At 36.8% G+C, this 16,481-nt stretch overlaps 1 protein-coding gene across 1 annotated transcript in view; it reads right to left on the reverse strand.

Annotated features, from left to right (window-relative positions):
* The window catches only part of FBXO25 (F-box protein 25), a 95,947-nt gene extending 80,011 nt beyond the window's left edge, over positions 1-15,936 (reverse strand). The window contains exons 1-2 of the mRNA XM_027840230.1: positions 15,829-15,936; positions 9,111-9,251 (exon numbers count right to left, since the gene is read on the reverse strand). Of these exons, the coding sequence (XP_027696031.1) occupies positions 9,111-9,244 (134 nt within the window). The 5' untranslated portion in view covers positions 9,245-9,251; positions 15,829-15,936. The remainder of the gene's footprint in view (positions 1-9,110; positions 9,252-15,828) is intronic.
* Between the last annotated feature and the right edge of the window lie 545 nt (positions 15,937-16,481).

The raw sequence follows: 16,481 nt of genomic DNA on the forward strand, positions 1-16,481 counted from the left end.
ATTTAGACTGGGTGATAATCCTTGATATATTTGTTTACTCTCCCTAAATCCTAGGAACCATAAATGGCTTGTGATGAGATCCATGATTTCTACTAGTTAATATACTAATGTAAATGTTGACCTAAGTCTTATCCTGAGCACCTCTTTTATAGCCACAATAAAGTTCATATACTTTCTTAACTAGGAATAAAGTTTCATCTCTGGGTTTTAAAAGTTAGCTCACTGAATATATAACATAAATCATTCAAGTGACTGATACATTTTTAAGCCATCCTAGGAATTTAAGTAATGTATGCCAACATCTACAAAGAACAAAAAACACTTTAAAAAATTAGAATATGTTTAACAAATGCCACCCAGCAAACAACTGAAAGATAGTCTACTATATACTGTTTTTTACTGTATAACTCAATAGGAATGAATATATTCGTGATCCAAATTGTAAGGTAGGACTTTCACACAGACTGTAAGAACAGGCCAACTAGTGACTTCTCATTTCCCTGCCCCTTCCCATCCCTCCACCTCTTTCAACCAAACCACACTTTATTATTGCTTCATAATGCATAATTCATTTCAAAATTCAAGTGGTACCCAAAAAGAATAGGTGAGAGACACTCTATTTGTATTGTAAAAACTCATCATCAAAATATACATAAAAGACCAAGAAATTTCCAACTGACAAAATGGATTCTGAACAGTGATTATAGGGCAAGAACTCTACGTGATTGACATACGTGCATATTGTCCACCTTTTCTCTCTGACAGAATGTAAACTCTTTGAAGGGACTATATGTTTCACTTTGTCTTTGCATCTCCAGTATCTAGCAGTAGCAGCATAGCTGACATTTATATAGCACTTACTATATGCTACACCCTGTTCTAAACACTTTACAATTATTATCTCATTTGGGCCTCACAATGGCCTTGGATGGTAGGTGCTATTATAATCCTCATTTTACAGTTGAGGAAACTGAGGCAAACAAAAGTTAAGTGACTTGCCCAGGGTCACATAGCTAGTAAAATCTGAGGCCTAATTTGAACTCTTCTTCCTGATTCCAGGCCCAGAGCACTATCCACTGTGCCATCTAGCAGCACAGAGTACAGCCACAGTACACAAGTGTTTAATAAATGCTTACTGATTTATTGATTGCAATTCATCTGCTAGATTGATCATATAGTTCCTTGTATCCTGAGGGGGGCTCCCTTCCCTTTGTGTGAATTTGTTACTTCCCCATTATCTTAGTAGGTATGTCTCATCTTTCTGTTCTACGTGTTATAAACAGTGCAGGGAGGTAGAAGGATGGGAATTTTTAGTCTAATTACCCGTGGAGGACAAACAGGAGTTTTGCTTCAGTTAGTAAGGCTAATAAAGATGAGAGTGACTAAAGAGAACTGGTCCAAATCTAGGCCAATAATTTTGTTGTCCAAGTATACTTCAGAATTTTCCGTCTCCACTATCATGAAGGGGAAAAAACAAGCAAAGAAAACAGTACCTTTGAAGTACTTGAGGAAAAAGCAAGTTTTGTCTCTGTTTCCTTTTTCTGTCTGGGGGCAAGTGGGAGAAGGAAGAAAGTACATCATATACTGAAGGAAAACAAGTAGCAGTAAGAAAATCTGAACTGGGAGAGAAGTACTGTATTAATAAGATATATAAGTGGAAGAGATTTAAGTGTATTAAACAAGCTGAGGCATTTGGCACATAAAAACATCAGCTCATAGTCAAGGAAAGTAAAAACAGTAATTAACTAAAAAAATTTGTGGAGTGATTTTTTTTCACAAACTATTTCCTAAGTTAACTAAATTCCTATTCTAGATACATATTTGAAACATGACGAAGTCAAATATAAAACAAACATCTTTTTTGACTAAATGTACAAGGAAATATTTTTAGAATTTCAAGGATGCATCATTTTAAATCAGAACATGTATTCTCCCTACTATGCAGGCAGGTCACAATTCTTCTACATGGAATTTAGTGATAAAGAAAGTCTGTTTGCATTTTTGGAATCGGTATAAAAATGCATATAAAAACAAGGTATTTCCATAGCTCAATGAGTTGCTATGGCCAAAAAATATGCATTACCTAGCTGTCAGTCTAGCTTGTGATGGATTAGTGATGAGCTAGTCCATCTCTGACAACAAACACAATGTGAATCACCAGGAGGATAAAGCATACCTTTCTAGCTTAATAGTATCTGGAGTTAGTATTCCACCACGAGAGTCTTTAAAAAGTTCAGATTCAAATCTGCCACAAAATGAAGAAATGGAGTCAAATTTTGTTTAAATAATGAAAATAATAATGCTGACTTTTAATGGGGCTTTAGTCGAAGTGATTGACTACAAACTTACACAAATCAAAAAGAAAGGCCAAGGTACCACATAGAAATCAATTAGCAAAGAAAAATTTAAGTTTTGTCAAATGATCCTGTGGAAAAAGGAAAGGAAAATGTAAATATTTTGAAGATGAGAAAATAAGAATATTCAAGAAAGTTTCACTATATTGTTGAATATGTTTACCTTTGACCATGTGTGCTGACCATGCTCCATAGGAAGGAAAAAAAAAACCTACTCATGCCAGCAAATGGTTTTATCTTACCCATGATGCCAATATTATATTTCTGGTACTCTTTCCAGAAAACTGCAATATCAGGTGACTTTCTGTGATTCTTCATGCATTAGTGCTATGTATATAGAGTTCTCCCTCACAACTGAATTCAAGACCATATGATCAATGTTCATCATAAAAAGAGTTTGCCAAATTATGAATAAGCTCCAAAAGTTTATTGGATACCATTATTAGCCTAATCAGTGCAATGAAATAAGAAAAAGGAGAAAACCACTTTCCAAAGAAAAGGTTGTTACAAGGTTGCTACAAACATTTTTTTGGATTAAGAGTCCATTTTAAATACCGGCATATCAAGTAATAAAAAGAAAAGGTAAGATACACAATTGAAAACACATAGAAAGGAAACTGGCAAAGATGATTACCAAGGGCCTTTCAAGTTACAATGTCCTTCTATTTGAAACAAATATTTTTGAAATTTCTCTTATGGGGCAAAATTTGAAGCAACAGTGACATGAACCAAAGAAATGTGGGTTCTATTTCTCACTATGTAACTTAGTCTCAAGTTCTGTGACCCAAATTTATCTTTATTTGATGGATAAAAAACTATTTCACATCTGCTTCAAAAGTATCCTGTTACTACATTATGGATGATTTACATAATACTATTTATTCCATAATGATTCTCAAACTTATTTACTTAATAATTCACCTAGGTCCATCATCACTCTCCATCCAATTCAATTCAAAAAGCATTTATTAAGTGCTTATTATGTACCAAGTACAGTGCTAGGTACTGAGGGTACTGGGCATACTAATTAAAAAAACTCACACTCCTCAAAAGAAATTCTGGGGATAGGTAGGAATGTTGTCAATTGGGTAATTAGGAAAGTCCTTGTGTAGGAGGTAGCACTTGGAGTTGCTTTGAAAGGAGGTTGGAGACCAAAAAGATAGATGTGAAGAGGGAGAGCATATCAAACACAAAAAAATGTTTCACTGAGGTCTCACTGTCCTCTAGGCTCACAAATCCTTGTAGCTTAGTGTTTGATAAACCCAAAGATCCCAGCTATTGAGGCAAGAACTCAGTATTCAACAAAAATTGTTGGGAAAACTTGAAAGCAGTCTGGTAGTAACTAGGCATAGATTAACATCTCATACTATACAATACAATAACCTGAAAATAAGTTCAGTCATGACTTGGATAGAAAAGATGTAAATTAGAGGTGCAAAGAAGAAACTACCCATCAGACCTATGTATAGGGGAAAGTCCATGACCCAAATAAGAGATAGAGAGGATTATAGGAGATAAAATAAGTAATTATATTTAAATTAAAAGGTTTTGCACAAAAAAAACTTACATAGCTAAAATTAGAAGCAGCTAAATTAAAAAAAAAAGCCTAAGTATTAAGTTTCTCTGATAAAGATCTCATTTCTAAGATATATAAAGAATTCATTTAAATTTATAAGAATAATTATATAAGAATGAGTCATTTCCTGATAGATTGAAAGATATGAATAGTACTTTTAAGAGAAAGAAATCCAAGCTATTAATAGCCATATAAAATTTTTCTAATACAATAATTAAATGAATGTAAATTAAAACAACTCGGAGGTTATATCTCACAACTATCAGAATGATAAAGCTGACAAAAAATGAAAATGACAAATGCTGGAGAGCTTGTGGGAAAACAGGTACATTAATGCACAAATGATGGAACTATGAATAAGTCCAGTCATTCTGGAAAGCAATTAGGAACTACGCCCCCAATATCAAACTGTGCATACCCTTACACACACAGTGATATGAATATTAGGTTTATACTCCAAAGACATCAAAGAAAGAGGAAAAGGATCCATATGAACAAGAATATTTATAGCAGTTCTTTCTGTGGTGACAAAGAATTAGAAACTGAAGGGGGAACCACCAATTGGGGAATGGCTAAACAAGCTATAGTATATGAATAAAATGGAACACTACTGTGCTATGTAAAATGATAAAGGTGACACTTTCTGAGAAATTGGGGAAGACTTGTATGAAACGATGTAGAGCAAAGTGAGCAAAACCAGAAAAATTTATAAAATAACATTATTATAAAGACAAACAACTTTGAAAGACTTCAGAATAACTCCAATTCCAGAATACTCATGATAAAATGTGATCATGTCCTGACAAAAAAGATGATGGACTCAGAGTACAGATTAAGAATTTTTTCTTAATATGACCAAGATGGGATTTTGTTTAGTTTGATTATCATGTTTATAACAGAAGTTTTGTTTTTATTTCTCAATGGAGAGGAGGAGGAGGTGGAAAAGAAGTGGAATTTTTTTTTTTTTTTGGCAATCGGGTTAAGTGACTTGCCCAGGGTCACACAGCTAGTAAGTGGCAAGTGTCTAAGGCCAGATTTCAACTCAGGTCCTCCTGACCCCAGGGCTGGTGCTCTATCCACTGCACTACCTAGCTGTCTCAGGTGTGGCATTTCAAGTGACTTTCAGTGATTTAAAATTTTTTTTATTAAAAAAAAAAGAAAAAAAGCCAAAGTTTTGTATGCTAAGCTTCTCATCTATAGGTCATGAATACTACTTTCAAGAAGAATTAGAAGATGCATCAAACATAGTGAGCACCTAACATCATACACCACACACACACACACACACACACACACACACAAAATTGACTATATCTTTAAAAATGAAAGGCTTTTGCTGGAGTAGTAATTTCATAATCATCTATATGTAGTCGGAACGTTAACCAGTTAGAGAAAAGGTAAAATCAATACCAAATTAGAAGGACAAAAATGAGATGACACTTCATGTAATTACAGATACAACCTCATCTATTTGAACAAATTATTGATGCCAAAAAATGGCAAATAGATATAATACAGTAGTTCTGATTATCACCATATACTAAGGTGGTTAAACAGTACTTAAGGAAGGTAAAATAATTAGTTTAACGAACAGGACAAAAGAGTCCAGAAACCACTTCAGCCAACAAATAATGTCCTTACCAAGAAGAGAAATGTTACTAGTAGCTATGGACACCATTAGTTCAAGATATAAACTCATTTACAAAATTCTGTGTAATAGAGGGTAGAAAACTATAAGTGCCTCACAAAACAGTAGAAGGAAGCAAAGGGAAAAATGGGTCTACGACAATTTTGCATAACAACTAAGTCATTTTGTCCATGAGCATTTGATGCCAAGTATAAAGATAAGGTAGTAAACATATTTGAAAAATCGTACATAGGAGATACTGGAATGTTATGGGCAGTGGAGGGAAAGCAATGGAGGGAAAGACAAATTTAAAGAAGGTTGGTGAGAGACTAAACTAATAAGCAAAGTCATCAAGAGGGCATTTAAGGATGAAATTAAAAGAACAATAAACATGAAAAATGGAGATCCGTAAAGATTTTTTTTTTACAACAAACTCTTTTCATCACAAAAGCCACCACATTTGGGTCCTAATATGGCGGTCCCAATGTGCCACATTGGGAAGTGGGGTTGGCACCAAAGAAAACAAAGATGTGGAAAGGAGCTGCACTAGAACAAGTATATACAGATGATTTCTGTACTAGAGGCCAAACAATTAGTATTGAGATCCAAAGGCATGGAAAACATCCGACATTTTTATCAAAAAGGACAACTGAGAGAATATATAATTAATGAGTTACATGCCCACTTTAGCATCTTTATAAAACACTTCTAACAGTAATCAACACATACATACATGAAGGATATCTGTGCAGAAGCTATGAGAAAGAGGGAGGTTTTCTCAATATCTCATAGAATCCTACATCTTCACAATCACAAAATTGATGGAAAAATTGTAGAGAACAAAATATTCTGAATTTATTATCTGACTGTAAATTTTATATATATTTAAATCATTAAGGAATTAAATGCTGTCCTAAAGGTACCCTTCCCATGCAAATGTTAAAATCATACAAAAAAAGTAACTACAGTGATAAATTGGTTGATCATACTTTGGTTATTAATATTAATCAAGGAATAAAACAGAAGACACATACTTGCAAGAGGTGTTAATCACCATCATGAAGAATATCTAGTACAGAGTCCAAATCAAAAAGGGGAAAAACAAGGTGAATCAAACATTCAAATTGCCCAATTCAATTCAATTTCACAAATGTACTATGACAAGCACCTAGACAGGTGACTTCTCAAGCTAATCCATTCATTTTTTTTTTTTTTGGCTAAACAAATGTTTCATTGATTGACTGAACTCTCTTCCTACTCCAATCCAGCTTCCACTCACTCTTCAAAGTGCTATCCCTAAAGTGCAGGTATGACTACGAAACCTCCCTACTCAATAAACTCCACTAGCTCCCTACTGCCTCCAGGATCAAATACAAAATCCTCTGTTTAATGTTCAAAGCTCTTCATAACCAAGTCCCCTCCCACCTTTCCAGTCTTCTTGCACCTCACTCCTCACACTCTCTGATCCAATGACACCGACCTTCCCAGGAACAAGACACACTATTCTTGGCTCTGGACATTTTCTCTGGCTGTCCCTAATGTCTGGAATTCTACCCTCCTTATTTCTACCTAATGCCTTCTCCACCTTCAAGTCTCAAGTAAAATCCCTTTTAATTCAACTGCCTTCTCTTTCTTATTTACTTCCATCTACCCTCTATGTAGATTTTATATATATATATATATATATATGTGTATATATATGTGTGTGTGTTTGTGTGTGTATATGTTTATGTGTGTATATACATATATACGTGTGTGTGTGTGTGTGTGTGTGTGTGTATATTTGTTTGTTGTTTTCTCCATTAGATTAGGGCCTCTTTTTATATCTCCAGTGCTTAACAAAGAGCTTGGTACACAGAAGGCACTTAATAAATGTTTATTGAATGACTGATTGCCTGACTAGCCCTGAAACTCTGGTTCATTTGGCTGTTTCTTTATCTAAAAAATGAAGATGTAATACTAATAATACCAACTTCACAGTGTTATATTGGGGATATTACTGTGCAAATGCTATAGAAGTGTGACTTTTTATTATGTAACATATTCATTATTCATATTTTATAGAACTTAATACCAAAAGAGATCTTAGAGATAACCTAGGCTATCTCTCTATCCTCTGATATTTTGGAGATAATGGAAGTGGGCTCAGAAAACTTCAGAGACTTGCCCAAAGTTATAAGCTGATGAGTGACAGGAGTATGTGGATTGGCTTGATGAGTCAGTATTATAAGATCAGTAACACTAATACCAACTTCCATTTATATAGTGTTATAATATTATTTACTAAGCCCTTTACCTACAAGAACCTGTATTATCTCTCCATTTTATGAATAATGCAATTGAGACTCAGACAGATTAAATGAAATCATTCATTCAAGGTCACAAAAATACCAGAGATAAAATTTGAACCCAATCTTCTGACTTTCAGGCATTACTCCTTCCATTGCATCAACTAATTTAAAGAAAAGCAAGTCTGATGGTGAGTTAATTGTATCATTATGGAATAGAAAGACAAAAATACGTGACTATACTTCATAGTATTTGGTTTTGCATTTCTATGGGGACCCCATTTGAGGTTTTCTTGGCAAAGATACTGGAGTGGTTTGCCATTTCATTCTCTAGCTCATTTTACAGATGAGGAAACTGAGGCAAACAGGGTGAAGAGACTTGCCCAGGGTCACATAGCTAGTAAGTATCTGAGGCCAGATTTGAACTCAGGAAGATGAGTCTTCCTGACTCCAGGCCTGGCACTCTATCCACTGTGCCACCCAGCTGCCCTCAAAGGAGGAGAGATTAGACCAAAAAACACCTGAAAACTCATGACCTCAAACACACCAACACCACTGAAAGTTCTTATCTTACATGAATATTCTCCCTGGGAATGCAAGATGCTTGTGAAACATGAAATCAGAATCTCAGAAGAATGAGTTTTAAGTAATCCAGATTTAAGGCATAAGTATGGTTTCACAGTGTAACAAAAAAGCAGAACAAGAAAAGTCATGTGAAAAACAACAATAAGGATATGTATGACCAGAAAGTAAGTGGCACAATCATTTTTCAAGAATGAGAGACAGAATGACAGCTGGAGTACCACACTGATCCTCTAGCACTTTGGGAAGATATTTTATGGAGAATTAATGAAAAAAACACAAGGATAGGAATCATATTGGATAAGAAGACATAAAAGAGTGGCTATAATCTTTATTGATGAGTATATACCCACTCTGATAAAACCCCAGGCCCTGCAAAGTCACCAAAGCATCACTTTGATAATTTGCTTTTTTAATAAATGAACACCAATATTTATGTCATTAATCTCAAAAAGCAAGGAAGTACTGCATGACAAGTTCAATATACATGTTAATTTATTCTCCTTGAAACCTATAAAGTATAAAGTGTATAGTGCAAAGTACAATTCCATGTTTAAAGTCATTGCATATCTTCATCAGAAAGGTGTTTAACAAGGTCAAAATGTATATTTCATGAATCTGTCATTTAAAATTTTTAAAAAATATTATATCAAAGCATAAATGAATAAAAAACTATAACTTACATGCCATGATTGATGTTACATTGGTTGTTCTCTCTTTCAAGTTCCTGACTGCAGGATTCACATCTTTTCCAGCCATCTTCTGTTTTAATCCAACTCCATCCAGGAGATCTCCAGTCTTGACCCAAAAATGGCATATTTTCCCTATAAAAATGTTTCATTTATATAATAAAATATAAAAATCTCTTCACATTTACAATAGTTACATTAACCTTTTTTGTATAACATACTATGGACACTAGAAACCAGAGATGGTAGAATGATATTAGCTTAGTTCACTCCTTGTATTGCTATAGTAACCTTCTTTTCCCCTTTTTTCATGGTTTTTTTTTATATTTTATTTTGTTGCATTTTAAGTTCCAAACTGTCTCCCTTCCACCTCACCCTGCACTAGAGAAGGCCACCATTTGACACAGATTTATAAATATAAGTAAAACCATACTATGCACACTTCTATTTATCAGCTCTTTCTTTGGAAATAAATAGCATCTTTCTTCAAAGGTCCATTGTAGTTGATTTGAGTATTTATAATACTCAAAATAACTTAGTCGTTCACAATTATTCTTCAAACAATATTGCTGTTACTGTATACAATGTTTTCACGGTTCTGCTCATTTCACTCTTCATTATTTCATGTAAATCTTTCCATTTTTCTAAAATCAACCAGCTCATCATATCTTACAGCACAGTAGAATTCCATCACAATCACATACCACAATTTGTTTAGCCATTTCACAATTGATGGGCATCTCCTCAAATTCCAGTTCTTTACCATCACAAAGAGAGCTGCTATAAATATTTTTGGAACATATAGTTCTTTCCTTTTTTCCCTGACCATCCTGGGAAACAGGCCTAATAGTGGTATCACTGGGTCAAAGTTACACAGTTTTAAAATTCTTGGGCATAATTCCATATTGTAACAGCCTTCTAATTGATTTCTTTCTGTCAAGTCTCTCACCACTCCAATACATCCTCCACATAGCTGCCAAAGTGATTTTTCCTAAGATGCAAGTCTGACCAGGCTATTCCTCTACTCAATAAACTTCAGTGGCTCACTACTACCTCTTAAATCAAATATAAACCCTCCTTGGGATTTAAAACTTTTCACAACCAAGCCCACCAACTGCTAAAACCATCTCCTCTTAGATTGGCTTCTACCTACTCTATATGTGCTGTATGTATCTTGTATAGCATAGAGGTGTACTACAGTCACCTCAAACAAGTCACAACAGTCTGTTTGTTAAATTTTCAGTGAGTATTTATACCTTGGAAATCAGCAAATAACTACAAATCAGGGTTTGATTTATTGTTGTTTACATTGCTGTTATTGTTTTTATTTTTTATTATTGTCTAAACTTAAGAAAGTGTTAATAATGCAGATTAAACTTAAAAGTGTCATGGCATTTCTCCCCCCTCCTCCATATGGTTGTTAACATTTATCAGCATACCAAGCCATCCTCTCCTACCTCCCACCCCCATTATAAAGTAAGGTCTATGAAGGTAGAGACTTTCAGTTCTTTCCTTGTGTGCCTTGCACAAAATAAGTGCTTAATAAATGCTTGTTGAGTTTCAACAATTCAATGTATAAGAGAGGAAAATGTCTCCATGGACTAGAATTTGAAAATTGGAAGGGACCTCAGTGACTGTCTCATCCAGTCCATACAAGAAAGCAATCTCCACTATAACATTTCTAACAAATGGTTGTCTTGCTTCTGCTTGAAGACTAATAAGGAAGGTAAACCCATCACCTATCTAGGCAATCTATTCTAGCTTTAAATGTTAGGAAGTTCTGGACATGCTGAGTTTATGATGTCCACAGCACATATTTCAAGATGTCTAATAGGCATTTGGAGATGCAAGACTGAAAGTCAGCAAAGATGTTAAGGATGTTTAAGTAGATTTGAGAATCATCAGAACAGAGAGAGTTGAATTCATGAGAGCTGATGTGATCACCAAGTATAGAGAAAGAAAAGAAGAGGGCCCAGGACAGATGCCTGTGGGATACTTGAAGTTAGTGGGCATGACGTGGATGAAGACCAGCAAAGGAGACAGAAAAGAAAAGGAGACAGAAAAGAATCAGTCAGATAAGTAGGAGGAGAACCAGGACACAGTAGTTTCCTGAGAGCCAAAAAAGAGAGTATCAAGGAGATGAGAGTGTCAAAGGCTGCAGAGATGACAAGGAGGATGAGGACTGAGACAAGGCCATTGGATTTGACAATTGAGAGAACACTAGTAACTTTGGAGAGCTGTTTCAATTGAAGGATGAGGTAGGAAACTTGACTGTAGAGTTAAGACGAGTGTGAAAGGAGAGGAAGTGGAGGAACTTACTGTAGAAAGTCTTCTTAAGGAATTGAGTTACAAAAGGCAGAAAAGATATGGCGTAATAGCAGAGGGAAACGTGGCTTGTAGGTAGTAGGGAAGCAGCTAGGAGACAGGGAGAGATTGAAGATGAGTGGAGATGATAGAGTGGCCAATCTACTGGAGGAATTGGGATGGAATGGAATCACTTGTACATGTAGAGCTTGCCTTTGCAAGGAGGGTCACTTCATATGAGACAGTGGTGAAAGAGGTAGCAGAAGGCATCTGAGTGATGTGAGATGAGGAGGTGAAAAGAGGAGTGAATGGCCTCAGTTTTTTTCAGTGAAGTATGAGGCAAGGTTCTCAGCTGAGAGGGTGAGGGAAAGGGGAAATCATGGAAGATTTGAGGAGGAACAAAAAGGTTCAGTTTAGATGAGTCTGAGAATGAGCTGTTTAGGGAGGTACAGAAGTATTGCTTCATAGCCACAAGGGCTTAGTTGAGGTCACATAACATAAATTTGATATACTTCCACTCTATCTATGTGGTATGTATTATATTCCAATGACAAAATTACTTCTGTTTCTCTAAACACCGACCTTGACCGTTGTCTCTGTCATTCTGCTCATCCTCTGGGTCCTGGATTTCCTCACATTGAGTATACTTTCTTAAAAAACAATGCCCCCACCACCTTTTACCTATCCTGTATCTTTTAGTATACCTGTGCAGTATCATTGCCTAGTCACACATTTCATCCCACCAAATACATGATACTTATGAGGGCACATCTGCCTCTTTGCCTATGACAATGGGTTATTTACATTGACATTTGAGGTTGTGAATTTTATGACTGGCCCCTTCTTCAAATTTGTCTCCTGCTCTCAAGGAATTCATACCCTTACTGGAGGAGACAACCTATATACGAGAGTTCAATTGCAGTGCAAATGCGAAGACCTGATGGACTTTAGGGCAGAATGGAAAGGTAGATAGATGGTAAGGTCCATGAGTTCACTCAATTACAGGAAGGACTGAAGTTGGTGACTCCCTGCTCATACAATTAGTATGAGAAATTATGCCCATGTGGTGAGGGTGGGGCCCTATCCACAACTAGTAGAGGGTTGGGAATACGTCCAAGGGTCATAGTAGATCAGACTCTGAGCTCTCTCTTGTAGGGATGAGGATATGGTGGGCGGGTGAGCAGCCTTAGCATCTTGACAATAAAGAGAAAGGGGAGGGGGGGTATTAGCAATAAGGTTGGGAGGGGTTTCCTACAGAATCCAATCTGCTGGGCCCCCTGGCACACAGAGAACTGAGGTGGAGGAAGGGAGAAACACACACTTGATGTGAAAAGTAATAGAAAATAAAGAGTGAATGATGACTCTGAAGTTATGAACCTGGGTGACTGGAAGGAGGAAAGCTAGGAGAAGGAATGGACTTAGGGGGAAAATAATACATAAATAAAAACCTCATTTTATTTATTTTAATTAATTATTCCTTTAATTAAAGGCCTGGCTCCTTCAAGTGAAAGAGGTATGGATTGCTCTCAACTTCTGAAGTATTAAGAACAAAACTGGAATATTCACAATCCAATTTAATAAATATTTATAGTGCCTACTATGTGCAAAGCACTATGGCATGATGATTTTTTTAGAATTGAGACTGAGAATTTTGTTATCTGGCACTTGAAAATGTATTGAATTAAAATTAATTTCATCTCACAATACCTTTTGAGGCAACTGGAGAAATTCTGGTGTGGCAGATGTAGAAATCATAGCTAGGGTGTATTATACGTGTACATATCTAGTTGCTGAGTAAATATCTACTGCCTTTTCATGTAATAGCTTGTACAGTTACTTGTAATGAGGCTACTGCATATTTCATCACAAACGATGTCAGGTTAAATGTGGAAATGAGCTCTCATATCACTAGGAGGAAAACCACAGCTGGTATGGTACCAAGTAAAAGTGATGAGCTCTAGTATGAGTAGAAAAACTTGTCCACTTCAGAAGCAGGAATAGCAAAGAAATAGCTGATTCTTCAACCATATCACAGCATTTTCCTTCTCACTTGCTTTCCTCAAATCAATTAGAATCATAACGGAATTTAAAACCCGCATTATCATGGTACTTTGTAACACTTAAGATCTAAAGTTATGAACAATACAAATAATAATTGGCATTTATGTAATACTTGGAGGTTTACTAAGCACTTTCCTCAAAACAATTCAATAGTGCAAATGCTGTTATTTTCATTTTACAGATGAGAAAAAGTAAGTCTGAAAGTGACTTCCTCAAAATTACACAATTTTTAAGTACTAGAAGCAGGATTTAAATTCCAGTCTACTCACTACATTAAGTTGACATTGAAATGCCTTTTGCAGTAAGATATGGAAAACGTGATTCAAACAAAATGTAATTTTAATCCCCCCAAAAAGCTTGCTGAACCCTTTATATTGCCTTGCCATCTCTTTCTCAGTTAAGTGGAAGGTAAGCAACTAAAACACTCTTTGAAAATCATTGAGCTAGTTATTAAATTGGTCTTCAAGATAATAAAAACTGTAAGCACAAGGTATGAGCTATAAATAGTTTAAATATAACAGCATAACAAACAGCATTATCAACTGATTATAATGGCAAGGTTGTTTTTACGGATAGTTAATGGATCTCCAAGAGAAGGATATATTTCTGATTGTTTATGATTTCTCACTATATATTTCAAAGGTACAGTCTTTATAGTCTTCTAATAAAACAGAACGGAACATAGGATGATAGATCCAGAGATGGAAAGAACATCAGAAGCCACGTAGTTCAACCCTCCTTTTCAGATGAGGAAACTGAGGCCTAGAGAGGTTAAGTGATTTGTCCAAGGTCACATCATGCCTTATTCTTAAAAGGCTGAATCCATATCACATAGGACATTTCTTCATCACAGATACTCAAATTCTTTCTTCTACAAATTAATACAAATAATTTAGGATTTTTCTATTTCCAGATTGTTTACATCAAGGCTGAGTTTCATTAAGGAAAGAAATAGAGAATGAACAGACTTTTTTAGTATTGAATAATCAAGGGCAGAGTGTTAAGAATAAAGTTAAAGAAAACAAAGGAAATAATCAGTGATACTGCTTGAAAATGGAGAGAATCCAAAGGAAAATAAATAAAAATATGATGTCAGGAGATGGATGTTCTTTTTGTTTAGGGCTTGTTTTAGAACTGCTCAAAAAGGGAGGAAAGCTTGAGTCAAGACACTTTTAATCTTTACAAATGGGAAAAGCATGGTATAGCGTAAAGAAGACTGAACCCATGTCCCAGATCAAATATTTTTGTAGGATCTTATCAAGATCCAATATCTAGATGTGATTCCGTGATTGAATCTTAATAGGATAGAGAAAAGAGGTAGAATCTGATGGAGAAAGGTGGTTAGAATCACAGCTTAACAATAGGAAGAAGTGATAAAGAAAAAATGTAACAAAGTTATAAGATTCCATTTAATAAGAAGTGAGTTGGGGGAATACATGAAGGAGGAGAGTCAAGAAGCATTTATTAAAGACAAGAAGCATTTATTAAATATCAGGCACTGTACTAAGCACTGAGATACAGAGAAAGGCAAAATCCAGTCTCTGCCCTCAAGATGCTTACAATCCAATTGGGGAGACAACATGCAAACATCTACATTCAAACAAATATATACAGGATAAACTAGAAATAATCTCTGAGGGCACATTATTAGCATTACCAGTATGGAGAAGGCTTACTGCAAAAGGTGGGATTTTTAGCTGACATTTGAAGGATGCTAGGGAGAACAAGCAACAAAGAAGACAGCAGTAAAGGTGTAAGGTAGACAGCTAAGGCAAGCCAAACGAGGACAAGAGGAAGGGTAAAACAAGGACAGGCCAGGAGAGGGGTGACCACGGAAAGGGGGAGGAGGATGAGGCCAAGGAGCACAAATGACGGGCAGAAGAGGTGTTAAAAAGAGCCCGCAAGAGGAGGAAGGAAAAGGAGAGGGGGAAACAAAGAAAGGAGGGAGGATGGGAAATGGATGCAGGAGAAGGGAGGTTAGCAGAAGCTGGGGGGAGACAGGCACCAATGAGAACAGGAAGGGAAAGGACAAGGAAGGGAAGATGGAAGCAGCAGAGGATGGGAAGGGGACCGCGGAGGAGGGGAGGCAAGGAGAAAGGGAAGGAGTGCAGAAGACTCAAGTGAAGGGGAGGGTGGGAGAGGGAGGATGGAGATCACCGGAGAGGGAGCCGGGGAGCACAAAAGGAGGAGGAGACGGGGAGATGGGGAGCCCGGCTGGGGGAACGGAAGATCACAGAGGTGGGGGCGGAGGATGGAGGGGCATGGGCGGAGGGACAGCGGGCCTCGAAGAAGTCGGGGGCGGCCCGAGCGCAGAGGCGAGCCTGTCTTGGGGTGTCCTCCACCTTACCTGGCTCCTGCCCCGATCCCGGGAAAGTGCCTGGCTCTGCAGCCCCAGGGAGCAGCGCTCGGTTATTGCCGGAAGTCACCAAATGTTCTCCGAACGCCGGAGGGAGGCTCCACCCCCTCCCCGCGAGCTGATTGGCTGGTGCCGTCTCCGCGTGTCTATGTTGCTACCCTGGGCAGTAGATTCCTCGATGCCCTACGATTCCATAGTTTGCGCATGCTCTTTAGGGAGCCTCCACGCCTCTGCTCCTCCCCTCTCCCGCCCCACCCACTTAAAATTCTGTAGAACAGGAGTTGTGAATAGCTCTGCTCAGAGGACTGAGACTGGAGTGGGCGGGGCTACGAAAGGGGTGGGCGGAGCCATGGAGTTCAAGGTGCATCATGTTAGCCTTCGGGTCTACACAGCACTTTAGAGATTATGTAGGCCTGAGGCTCTGAAGTATTTTTGTGTCTTGGATCCCTTTGGTAACCTAGTAAAGCTTATGGAGCCTTTATCAGAATAATGTTTTTAATTACATGAGATAAAATATGTGTGACAACATAGGAATTCAATTATATTGAAATAATTACTAAGATATTTGTAAGAAATGTCAATCTCCAGGTTAAGAACCCCAATAAGCTAACCTCTTCATTTTTACAAAGAGAGAAATTGAAACA

This window comes from Vombatus ursinus, unplaced genomic scaffold, assembly GCF_900497805.2.
Source record: "Vombatus ursinus unplaced genomic scaffold, bare-nosed wombat genome assembly UNPS02014841.1, whole genome shotgun sequence".
Lineage (NCBI taxonomy): Eukaryota > Metazoa > Chordata > Mammalia > Diprotodontia > Vombatidae > Vombatus > Vombatus ursinus.